Source organism: Anopheles stephensi, chromosome 2 (genome assembly GCF_013141755.1).
Source record: "Anopheles stephensi strain Indian chromosome 2, UCI_ANSTEP_V1.0, whole genome shotgun sequence".
Lineage (NCBI taxonomy): Eukaryota > Metazoa > Arthropoda > Insecta > Diptera > Culicidae > Anopheles > Anopheles stephensi.
In genome coordinates this window covers 88800579-88813003 of record NC_050202.1, presented here as the reverse complement: position 1 = coordinate 88813003, position 12425 = coordinate 88800579, and the positions used below count along the sequence as shown (strand labels likewise).

General features: G+C 46.4%; 1 protein-coding gene across 28 annotated transcripts in view; it reads right to left on the bottom strand.

Annotated features, from left to right (window-relative positions):
* The window catches only part of LOC118505168 (peripheral plasma membrane protein CASK), a 207945-nt gene that overhangs the window by 149380 nt on the left and 46140 nt on the right, over positions 1-12425 (bottom strand). For all 28 annotated transcript variants that reach the window (XM_036040574.1, XM_036040587.1, XM_036040592.1 and 25 more), the window contains 5 exons: positions 10925-11100; positions 10457-10579; positions 10213-10360; positions 8333-8511; positions 7610-7777 (listed from right to left, as the gene is read on the bottom strand). In XM_036040574.1, coding sequence (XP_035896467.1) covers positions 7610-7777; positions 8333-8511; positions 10213-10360; positions 10457-10579; positions 10925-11100 — 794 coding nt within the window. The remainder of the gene's footprint in view (positions 1-7609; positions 7778-8332; positions 8512-10212; positions 10361-10456; positions 10580-10924; positions 11101-12425) is intronic.

The following is a 12425-nucleotide window of genomic DNA, read 5'->3' as shown; positions in this document are numbered from 1 at the left end:
GATTATCTGATGCGAGTGATTAGCGAGAAAGTCCACGTTACCGGGAACAATTTACTCGTAAACAGCACATTAGGTACGGTCCTTTAATTGCAATCGTGCCACGAAACTATAATTAAATGTATCACATTAGCATTCGTTCTTTAACTCCCAGTTTAAAACTCATAATTATGAACAACAACAAAACAGCGTTAAATCAATATTTATGCAAAAATTTTACATGCTCTTCCTTTATCGTTCTCCCGTGCTAACTTTCTCAAAAGCACTATTTTCAAACCCCATCCCCAAAAAAAAATCAAGCACACCGTTTTAATGCAAGCGTCGAACTGAACAGTTTCCCGGTAGCAGAGCCCGCCTTGCTTAAGTCGACAGAGCTCACCGAAAGTGCTGTACTTCACTCAAGTAAGCGACACTTGAAAAGCTTTTCCCTTGCGTCCTGCGATACTGCTTCTGCATCACTTCCATATCCCTTTTCCGTGGGCTGCAGTGCCGGGTGGTTCCGTACGGTCAGCAACCGCATTTCATTCGATACCATGTCACGGGCTCTGTGGTGCGTAAAAATACTTTCCCCATTACCACGCTGCATCGGGTGAAAAAGTTGTTTTGCTTCGCCGCGCTGCAACCAAGGCGAGTACTTCCGGCCAAGACATTCACCCTAGCGCAAAGTTCGGTGGAAACCACCCGAAGGGACTAATAAACGCTAAAGAACTAGGTGGTCCGCAAGCGACCAGCGACCATGATGCACGGGATTGGTACCCAGGTACATCAGGCGCCTCGGATTCCCGTTGCCGATCCTAGAGCTCGAGAATATTACACAAAACGTACCAACTTATAGGAACCACCACTCTCAGGAGATATCTTTCCAACTTCTACAACTTCACTAAACGCTTACAAAAGGTGAACAACGGATAAAACATCTGAGGAAGGCAAAAAACCACGCAAAAAAACAGACCAAATCGTGACTCTGTGTTTGGTAAACGACGCAAACTGTCACTCAATAATGGGAGCATCCGCGCCACGCGAAAAACGTTGCAAAAGTTTGCCGAATTGTTGCTGCTACTCTGTGCTGTTCGTCGCGCTCAGGCCACTGCTTCATCGATGCTACCAAACGGTAATAACATTAATGATAATAAAAGCGACAACAATAACACCGGTTCGGACAAAAGTTTTCAAAAGCATGGCTGCCTTTCTCCTGCCAGCGCGAACCATCTTTGCTGTCACCTAACTTTTCCGCCGTGCTCCGTAGTACACCGACTCTCCGGAGCTGCTTCCAGCCAGAGCGCTTCCATTAGCAGAGCCTTCTTCCGACACGAACGTGCCCTACATTGCTATTTCCCTGGTCTGGAACCAGCTTCCCGTTTGTGCGACGGTTTGAATGGGTTGCGGAAAAAATGTGTTTTCCAGCGCGAAAACCATGACCACTCCAAAACCAGTCAGCGTGGCGCTGGAACAACTTTTCTAAAATGGTACAACAACTTTCAACATGAGCACAGTCTGGAAGTTTAAAAATCGGAACCCTGAAAAGGATGGACAGAATATAATGCTGTCACACTCCTGTATCACGGCTGAGCGTTACTTCTGACGAGACTGAGAACAATAAGCTGAAGAAGTAGTCGCTTCCGAAACCTAACCAGTGCTGTCTTCGGTGGTGATTTAAGACCCTTGCTCACTGCTATTGATCACGACCACACGCTAGCGAGTCAATGTCTGCGATCTGGCAAGTCATCCCAGCGTATCCACCGACCAAAGGTTGGAGTGAAACTTCAACTCAAATCAATTCCAATTCACCCCACTATGGCAGCGGAGCACTCGGCAAGCGGAAAATAGGTTCGAACTTTCCGACAACAACCCCGCTCAAACCACCCATGATCAAGTGAAAAGTTACCGCCAAAGAACGCACTGGCCGCGTAAGGAAATGAACCGAGACCAAGAAAACCATGATATTACGGTAAACAATGGCAGGACCATAGTACGGGGCAATACAGCCAGACCACACACAAGAATCAATCTCCATTTGTGTCGGGAGTTAAACTAATTCTCCCGCCTGGTGCAAGCAATTAATATACGGCTTGCATAGACGGATGGGTGTTCCAGTAAAAATGGACCACCGTTTTTTTTCTTTCCCAAAAGTCTCTTCAAATGCTTCGACCGCTAACCGTGTCGGAGGTAGAGCTGCAATAGCTTGAGGTTTCTGCGGTGACTAAACAAGACACACAGAAACACACACGCTCGAAGCAAATGAAGTATAACTCAAAAACTACCATACTTCAAACCGCACCGAGTTGCAAGCGAATCGGTTCAAATCTATTCCCAGTATCTTCGCAAAACAATCTTGATAGTTTTCGCAGGGAAGCCACTTCAATTTTAACGAACGCTGATGAAAAGTCAACAGTGCTGTGCTGCTACCTTATTGATTACCAATTGCACTGGGTAGACGAGTTTGCAGAAATAGCAACCGCCGGTGTAAAGGATAACAATAAAATATACTAATCCTCTATTCCTCAGCAAATGAAGTTTTCTATTGTTTACTTAAACCGCAGCCCTACTACCGAGTAACTCCATGCAGAATTGAATTCCAGTAAGCTCCAATCTAATTACGAGTTTCACAGGGTTCGCTAATCAAGTTTTGTTATCGGATCGAAAGACAATAGCGACAGAATAGACGTTCGTGTTTTACTGAACATGTTACAGAACATCATCCTGAAGACTAAGGTACAGTTAGGATAGTTTAGATCGATCCGTTGAGGACATTGATTGATTTTACCGCCTGAAAGTATGCAATACTTCATTACGTTCTACAGAGAATTCAACATGATTTTGGGCTAGTTTAAGCCCTCATGATTTAAAGAATTCACTAACATTTGAACTCACCAATCCAATGAGCCAAATGAAACCACAAACATCTGTGCATGCTATCAAAAACAATTAATTAACTCTGTGGGATTCTTTCCGTTCCTTTCTTTTATTTCAACTGTCCGTAACGAACTCACACAAAAAAAAAAACCCAAATAAGCAAAAGAATCATTTTCCTATTTATCATCCCGCACAGTCTTCCTCATACCTGTGCTCCAAAAATCATCAAAAACACATTCAAGCTATTTTTCTCTCCGAACTTCATTTTGTGCATGCCCTTTTTCGTCCGCTTTTTGTTTCGCCAACATTGCTGCCTTTCCTTAATCTCGGTCACATCCACTCCTTTTAGCGTCACTATGCAAATATGTTCTTCCCAAAGCGGGTCACATAAGAAAGCTGCACTGGAGCCCGGTATGTCCCCGGCAACTCCCGCAATCGCAACGCCCGCAAACCTGCAAGAGGCCAGCAAGCAAATCCACTCACTTCTCGTACTCCATAATCAATCACACACTTGGCCACGTAAGCAAAGTGCAGTGTTTTTCTCCCAACGTCGTCGTCGTCGTCGGACGGGTGAATCTAACGAGGGCAAACGAAAGCGTAAATGCTGCAAAACCTTCACCTACAAACGCCTGCCTTGCACGTTTAGCATCGTATGTGTGTGTGTGTGGTGCACTTGATGGCGAATGAATTGCAGGAAGCGGACGCTCGCATTCATAATAACACCAACCAATGTTCGTATGGCACACGAAATATGTATGACAACAGTAGAAGAAAACACACTTCCCGTGTTTCGCTGCACCGCCGAACCGCCGAAGAGTGGGCCGGCATAACACCGGGCAAATGCAATCGTGCATGTCGAAGAAGTGCAGTGGCAACATCACATGCACAAGTCAACTCGACAGATTCTTATAATCCTGCCCGGGTGTACCGGTGTGCACTGGAGCGTGCCGCAGCTAGCCAGCGTGCGGTATGCGGTACGCCGAGCTATATGTTTAGTTGCCTGCAGGATCTAGATTGGTTTGGTGTATGTTGTGCCGCCAGCAGGAGCGTACCAGCTGCCGCACATGAAAGCCAACCCCGTTCACGGATCGCTAGCGACGACGACTCCCGGCACCAAGCACCCGTGGACGTGGAAAGATGCAGACTCATTTTTTAATAGCAGAGCGCTCCAAAGATGAATTCCACAAACAACCGTCAGTGTGCTGTTTATGGGGATGTTTTTCATTCTCACCCGAGCTCACTCAGCAACGCCACATACACACAATCTCTCTAAGTCATCTGCCGTTCTGCACATTCATGCAGTTCAGCGCGGTAGGTACACGGTGCCCGATCCGCGGTTCCAGGATAGGAAGCAGCGCAAGAATTGGCTTACTGTGCACCGGGTACAGCCAACATCCAAAATGAAGGGTTTTGCTGAGCTGCCTGAACCAGCCCCAGCGCATTAGCCAACAGCAGCTACGCGAATCGCGAAATTGACGAAACTTAAGTAAGGCTCGCACACACAAAAAAAAACATCTTACTGTGCGCTTTAAAGCTAGCCGGAATGGAAAGGGAGCCAAACAGCGCTTTTATCCTTCACTTCCAGTCCTAACTGTTTCATTTTATCTCTTTTCCCCGATTCTGCACGCCACTGCTGCTGCCGGGAGCAAATCACGGCAGCCCGCCAGCATTAGCTTCTCTAAAGGTTTAGTGAAATATATTAAAATGACTGCGAGCAATAGTCAAATATTTAATCATAATGAATGATATATTAATCTGGCAGGAATCCTCAGTCTGCACCAGAGCCTGGAGTTCCAGTTCTTTTTTTTTTTGCTTGTTTGGTCTTCCCAAGTAAAGTATCTACCTCCTGCGCTGGACGGTACGAAACGTCGTCCGTTTGTTATAATCGTGGAACGAGAGATGAAAATTTACCCACACTCACTAAAAAGGGAAAAATTCAGACCGTAAGATTCGCTGTGTAGCTCTATAATCCTGGTCGGATTTCACCGAGATGATGCTGTACGGCGGGAGACAGAGCAAAAAAAACACACTCACACACCGAGAGACGTTCCGTTTGAAGCTGATCCGTTCGCTATAAAGGATTCCGAAAAAAAGGGAAGCTGCCATTTTTTCTGCTCCATTCCCATGTCAAAGCATTATACGAATCCCATTCCGAGCTGTCTGGATACATTTCCAATGGTATCCCACTTTTTGCACCCCTTTAACCGAACAGCATGCAGCAGCACTAAATAGCTATTTAGCTAGCCCCTAAAGGCGATACACAGCTTCAACAGCGTACACACACACACACAAAAAAGTTTGACCTGGAAACAATCGTTTTAACTTTACCCTGTCGTCTACCAACGGTCCTGTGTCGGGAGACTAAATCTTCAATCCGGCTCGCTAAATTCGGTGCAGTGCAGTGAAAAACGGGGAAAAACAAATAGCACCCGCAACCCGAGCAGGCCCGGGTGTGTCAATGTTTAGGGAGGTTTTGGTATTTCTACGAATCAAACTAGCACTCGGCTCAGCTGTTGCACACCTGTGCTTCCTTGTGAACGATGCTAAGCCCTACACACACAGACTCCGACACTCCAGCACCAAATCAACCTGGTGTCACGCATTCACGCTGACCTTTCTCCCGACGAAAGGTGACACTGTGCCACCGTGACAAGGGCATGAAAAATCGACTTTGAAAAACGCTTGTCCCGACCATATCCTGGGCAGCGTGGGACCGAGAGAACCGGGTAAAAGCGGAAAATCGACTCCCATATTTTTTGTCGTCGCCGTTCTTCAGTGCCATCTGGCACTGGCATCGGTACTTATCGGCTAAGCATCAAACCGTGCCCGTATACCGGCCTGCCACCGGAATCGTTTCGTTTGCCGATACACACAAGCACATATAGGATGCCGCACCGGATGTATCGAACATGTCTTTCCGGTGCCAAAGCTAGTGATTTTGAATTCAAATCTGCCTACCAATTCGCCCGTTTAGTGGAGATGGCGGCTCTCAAACATCCATCCACCGGAAAGGAGCCGAGCACGTGGCTGATCTTTAAATATTTTTCTAGAGTTCCTAACTCTCTCCAGCATAACTCCACTTTAAATCTAGTGTGTTTTTATGCTAAATCGTTTTATCGTCTCAAGTACACCTCTGCTTATTTCTCCTACTGCATTGCAAATGAACGAAGCAAATTAAATGCACTGCCTAAGATTTTACGATTCCTTCTCGCCTAAGTTTTATTGGTTTCGTGAAACGTAGACACATTTTTGTTTTTAATTTGGCAGTATTCCCGCATTCATTCCTGCGCCGACCGAACCGAACGTCGGTGTCGCATAAGAGCGTCCTCCGTGTGCTACGTGCTCGTCACTTTTAATCAAGTTTCTTGACACATTCTCATTAAAAAGTTGGAAAACCTTCTTTAAGCCAAAGAGAAAAACAACGCATATTTAAATTTAATGCGATGGCAATCGAAACTGGTGTAAATGTATGTGAAAACGGCTTTAAAAACTGTTCAATTTAACATTAAACAAAGTTTTTTTTTGTCTTTGTTTTCGCTGTGTTGTGTAGAAGTGTTTGTGTTGCGCATATTTTGCGCTTTTTTACCCGTGGTAAATATTCATCTCTCTCTCTGTCTCTCTCCACCCAGCATTGAAACAATCCCTGATTTATCTGAATCCCACCGCAATAACTTTTAGGGATTAGAAAAAGGTTTGGTTTGTTACGAATTTGTTTTGCCAAATTCTGGTTCTGGGCAGCACTTCCCGTTTCAGGTTTTTATTTTTAATATTTTCGAACACACACACACACAATGTCAACAAAGTCGTACGAACCGCGAATTTGTACAACCAGCTACAACAAAAAGAAAACGAAAAACGCACACACAAAACACGCACACAGGGATTATTCCCACTTCCGGCCTGAACTGGATGAAATAATTAGAAAAATTTAATTAAACATCATCCGCAGCCAAACTCCCACCGATTCACCCCACAGCCAAGAGACGACGGCCCAGCACGGAGGCACGACATGGCAGGGATCAAACGAAATAAGAAAATAATAAAATCTAAGTCAAACTGTGCAGCAACAAAAAAAAACATACAGCGAACCGATGGGCAAGAAGCTATGAAAAAGGAACGTTTATATCGGATTGACAAGCGGGTAAGGATAAAGGGGAGCCTGGGGAATGGAAAAGAACAATCGATGGAAATTCGTCTAGCGATTCTGGAGAACTGGCTTGACGACGCCGGTATCGAAGGTTGCCACATTCGAGCTAGATATTATTTTCTCCACAAACCCCAAGCAACCTACTTCCAACACAAAAAAGCTTCGACCGGCGAGAGCTTTCAGTGTCTAAAAGCTCCCGGTGAACATTCCAGTACCGGTCACTGGTTGGCGCTGCACAGGATGAAAATGCGCCTGCGCAAAGTTCACGGGCGAATCGACAGGACACACAAACACGCTCACGAAAGCATATCAAGCCCACAAACCAAACCCGGATCTCGCTACCGACGCTGGTGACGCCTGACGGGAAAATTGCAAGCACGACCCTTTACGACAGAAGAAAACCCCCCCCATCACATCGACGGGTTCTATGCAACTAGGGGGACGATGGTATAAAATGCAACTAAAGCACATTGCACGCAACAGAAACGTCCGCAGCGAGAGAGCTACATAGAGCCAGCGTATGCAATTAGGACATCGGAACGGAATGACGCATGGGAAAAACCCGGCATTTTCGCAGAACGGGAGCAGACGGGGTTTTCCGGTCCCACCTACCTGAATGTGTGGTGATCCTAGCAGGTTGATCAGCTCCGTCTTCTCGCGCACATACTTGTGTCCCGCGGTGGATGAGATGGCATCGATCGCATCCCGGCAGCGGCTGATGGCATCTCCCGGTGGGGCCCGCGAAGGATTGATAACCGAACTACTGATTCTATCAAACAACTGCGCAGAACAGCATCAGAAGTGCAGCAAGAACGCCGGCAAACGCGAAATGAAATTGGATGTGACCGTGTCACGCGTGGTCACCACATCCAAGGATATTGGGTCGTTTCGTGCGTGGTGGATGAGATCGTTTGTTTTTTTTTTGTACGTGATGGAGCGCAATTTTTGAGTGTGTATCGGTTTGATGCCATGAGCCAAAGCCAAAAATGTGATGTAAAGTAAAATCGGGAGTATGGGGAAAGAAACCGAGAGAGAACGGAAAAAAGAAAGAGAAAGAGATAAAAGTTAGAATAAAATCAACATAACGAACATCGATAACTCAAGGGTATATGTGGCATCGCCCAGGGATGTCTTGCCGCGGATTGTACTTCGTTTTCTTTTTGGGACTTCAAAACTTCATTTAAAATACGATCCAACGGCAATAGCACCGAAGCGATACCCCACCGAATGAAGCATCAACGAATACGAGCCAAACTACTAAACTACTACGTACACACACACACATACACAGGGCACCTGTCACCGGAAGGGACACCCTGGTAGAGCAACCATTACCTGCAGCAACTCGTGCAGCTTGACGTCGCGCAGCATGCCGGCCAGCACATCCGGATCGCAGTTCGCATCTTGCAAAGCAATGATATCGTCTAATGAGTCAAGAATTTTCTGGATCGCCTCCAGGCCCGCCTCCTCGTCGGCCCACTCGTTGAGGCTTTCCGATGCAGTACCAATAGCCACTGCAAATCCCCCGACATCAGAGTTTAGCCGAGGATTCGGAATCGAGACAGAGTTTCGATTGCAGATGTCGCAGCAGGACGATGGGGTGGTGGTGGGTGGGGATTGCAGCATGGAAGGAGCGAGGGACGCGAATGTGAGTGAGTGGGAGAAAAACGAGAAGAAAATAGAGACCAAACAATAAGCATGAAACATAGCATGAAATTAGTTGAAAGTGTGTGTGGTTGTGTGGCTCTGGTTTTGTTGGAAGCCGCTCGAACCAATAACTACTAAACAAAAATAAATCAACAATAAAGCACATTAAAATTAATACGAAAAGTATACCGATCCCCCCATTAATGCCTTTCGTACAACAAAAGGATTCAAACACATGTTCAATTACATTTTCATAATCGTACTTTGCGTGCGTCGGCTTCATTCGATTGCTTTCAATGACTGCCGAGCGATGGGGATAATAAAATTATATATATTTCGTATAAACCCCAAACGCGTTTTATTGCCCGCCTTTATTCCCATCCCGCCCATTGAGCGCCCAGTCCAATCAGATGACATTATTTAGACATATTCGTTTCACCTACCCATCCAGCACACGGATGTGGCAGCAGCAGCAGCAGCAGCATGTCGTCGGTAATAAAACGTCCATTTTGAACCAACCAAAATAACAACATCAACAACAACAAAAAACTACACCCAGTACGGGGGAACGGAGAACTTTTCCGAGATATGGTTATATCGACACGATCTAGCACGTACCGAGAACGGCGAGCGTAAACTCTAAGCACGGTGCACTAAACATTACCACCCGGAGCCGAGGCAACCGTGGCAACGACGTTGTGCAACAAGTCATCTCGCGACGTTAAGCCACATCACGAAGCGATGAACGGAGCTCAATATGCTGCTGCACTGTCACCGTCGTCAACCCCGCCGTGGTTACCGCCGGGGCCATTTCAATAACATTAAAGAACGAAGAACCAGATGATTCGGGCTACTCGAGCATGTCGCTACAAGCGGCTGATGTTTCAAAAAAAACCCACCCTCGAGAGACCAGACATCGAGAGTCGCCATTAAAGTGGGCGGCAGAAAGCATCAAAGCAAGTCGGTGCTTTTTTTTTGTATCTCCCTCTCTCCCTTGTTTCCCTGTTACCACCCTCCCGGCTTCCGGACGTGGTTAGAGTGTTGAGAGTTTTGCGTCCTTCCCTTTCGAAACACCGTGGATTACTGTTCATGTCACGCTCTTTCGTTATGCATTGTGCTCGTCCTTCCAGACACGTAAGCGAGCGTCCAGAAAAAGACCGCATAGGAGGCTACTACCGAGGCAAAACAAAACAAAAAAAGCAAGTTCAATTGCATTTTAATTAGTCGTTAGTTTGTGCTGGTGAAAGCGAACTTTCCCACCGGAGAGATAGCACATCTTGTACGCTAATAATAAGCTGTGGCCTAAGTTTGCTGCAGCAGTTAAATCCCAAGCAGCTTTAAAATTATCATGAACGATGCCGTAAGGACTTTAAGGGCTCTTTTGTGTACAGTGTGGACCTTGGTGGAGGTCTGCTTTGCTCGACAAATATTTGGAGCCCACACGCGAAGCTTGTGCTTTGATTCAAATGATAATTGGCAAATCGTGATACACCCCGACAACTGGTGTTCTTCGCTATACTACTATGAAGGATCAAATCAAATCCAAAAGCCGCATCGCTTTAACTCACTTGAGTCGGTATCCGCACAGCACAGGGGATCCATTGCAACACCGCCAGCGACCGTTTGGACGGCGGCTTTCAGCTTACGGCGTGCATTGTAACGCTTCAGCTCCTCGACCGTGTCGCCCAGGTGAATACGTTGCAGTTTGTCACGATCCTGTAAAGAGCACCGATAGAAAGAAAAGAAAGCCGGCATCAACGTGAGAACGACCTACCCGTCACAAGATTCGAAAAGCAGGCAAAGACCCCTTACCCGTATCCAAGGATGATCCAGAATTTCCGTTATTGTCGGCCGGCTGATGGGATTCGGTGCTAGCATCTTCAGTACCAGATCCTTCGCATTGCTCGATATATTCTTCCATTCCGGAGTATCCAGCTGTAATGGGAGCGCAGACATGTTTGTGTCTTCGTTATGATATCGTTCTACGGCGATGGCGATGTGTCGACGACGACGTCGATGACAAACGCCCCAAGGACACACCGCACACCGGCGTGCGAGAAAAGGGATGCCAAAGTTGAACATGCTATTGCATGCTATATTAAATTCTATCACACGGTACATAAATAGCTTCCGTGAGCCTTCAAATCTTCGTCCAGGGATGCATCCCTTCGCGTCGATTGACATCGATTCGATAGCTCGTGTGACAGTGTGGTGGCAAGAAATTGCGGCCACCGGGCGAAGCAGGGAGAAATGCGGGTAAATCTTACCAACTACACTTACCGAGACGCGTCCTCGAGCGATGGCATCCTGCAGCCGTTTGCCAGATCCGTGAAAAGGTAAACGGCCGGATAGCAGTACGTGTAGCATCACACCAGCACCCCAAACGTCGCACGGTTTGCCGTACACTCGCCGGGCCACCACCTCCGGGGCCATATAGTGAGGACATCCGACGCGTCCTATGAAGTACGAAGAAGCCGATGGGAGTAAAAATTGGAGAGAAAAAAACGGTAACAGTTATATTTGTGCCGACTATTGATGGCAAAAAGGTGATGGATAAGTGTAAGAACATAATTATACGTAAAGCTCGCTGACGCAAAGAACCGAATGAAAAAAGAAAACACGTACAGAACATGGTGAGAAAGCATTAACTAACTATCGTTTGCTTTATCAGGTGCGTTGGTGTGCCCGACTGACGTACTCTTAACAGATCGGTACAGTAAAAAGCTACTCTCGCAAAGTATACAGCATCAAGAGCCAACTCAAACTAACTTTTTCAATGCAATGCTGCTGTGGACAGGAACTTTGAACAACTTTGTGCTATATATTTACTTACTTAGTTACTTCAACATAACTTCCTTTCCCATGTACAATCAACGATTTATTTTCTTCTTCCCACTACTAGTGCATTTACATTTGAACGAACTTCAATACGTCGGGAACATTTCCTTCCGCATTGTCATCCAGCCATGCGTAAATCTCCTCCCGTCAACATATCCCACCATCCTCCATACTATCTCTCTATCTCCATGTGTTTTTCTATCAGCCAGCTCTAGACAAGCTCCCATCACTTTTGTCTTCCTTTTAATGCGTGTGTATGTTTTTCTTTTCCTTCGCTCTTTCTTTCTACCAACGAACCCCTGGATAAAGATCGCTAAAAGCGATAGCTTGCATCAATTCAATAAAACCTTCGACATCGACCTCCGGTTCGGTTGGGTAACGCAACCGAAAGCAATCTAGAAAATCACCACCACGCTAAAATGCTCAATCACTACCGAAACCCGACGTACGGGATCGGACACTCTATTCTACGGACCTCGACCGACGGATCTACGTCTGACAAATTGAAAGTGATTTAGAATTCCACAAACGTGCGTGTGCTGTCGAGAGATCCCCAAAGCCCGAGGTGGCCGAAAGCCGGACGGAAATAGGATGATAAGAAGCTCGATTGCTCGGGCTGAGCGGATAGGGATACGGTTGATATCGGTTTGGGTGGTGGGGGATGTCTGCGTATGGAGTCGGTATCATCCCGGGGATGCGTTACAGTTTCGCCATGTATCCACATATCATTCTTAAGCAATTATTTTATCAAAAAGAGAGGCCCTTATCGAGAAGTATGCGATACGTAGGCTCATCCGACTGTTTGCGTAACCGGCTTTTTTCCAGTGAGCTGAGAACAAACACATGGTTCTACGAAAATATTGCAGATTATTTTAAGGACTCTTGTTATGTTTAGCTCCGATCAAATGTGACCTGGCTTCAGGACACAGCTCAACAGCAGTTT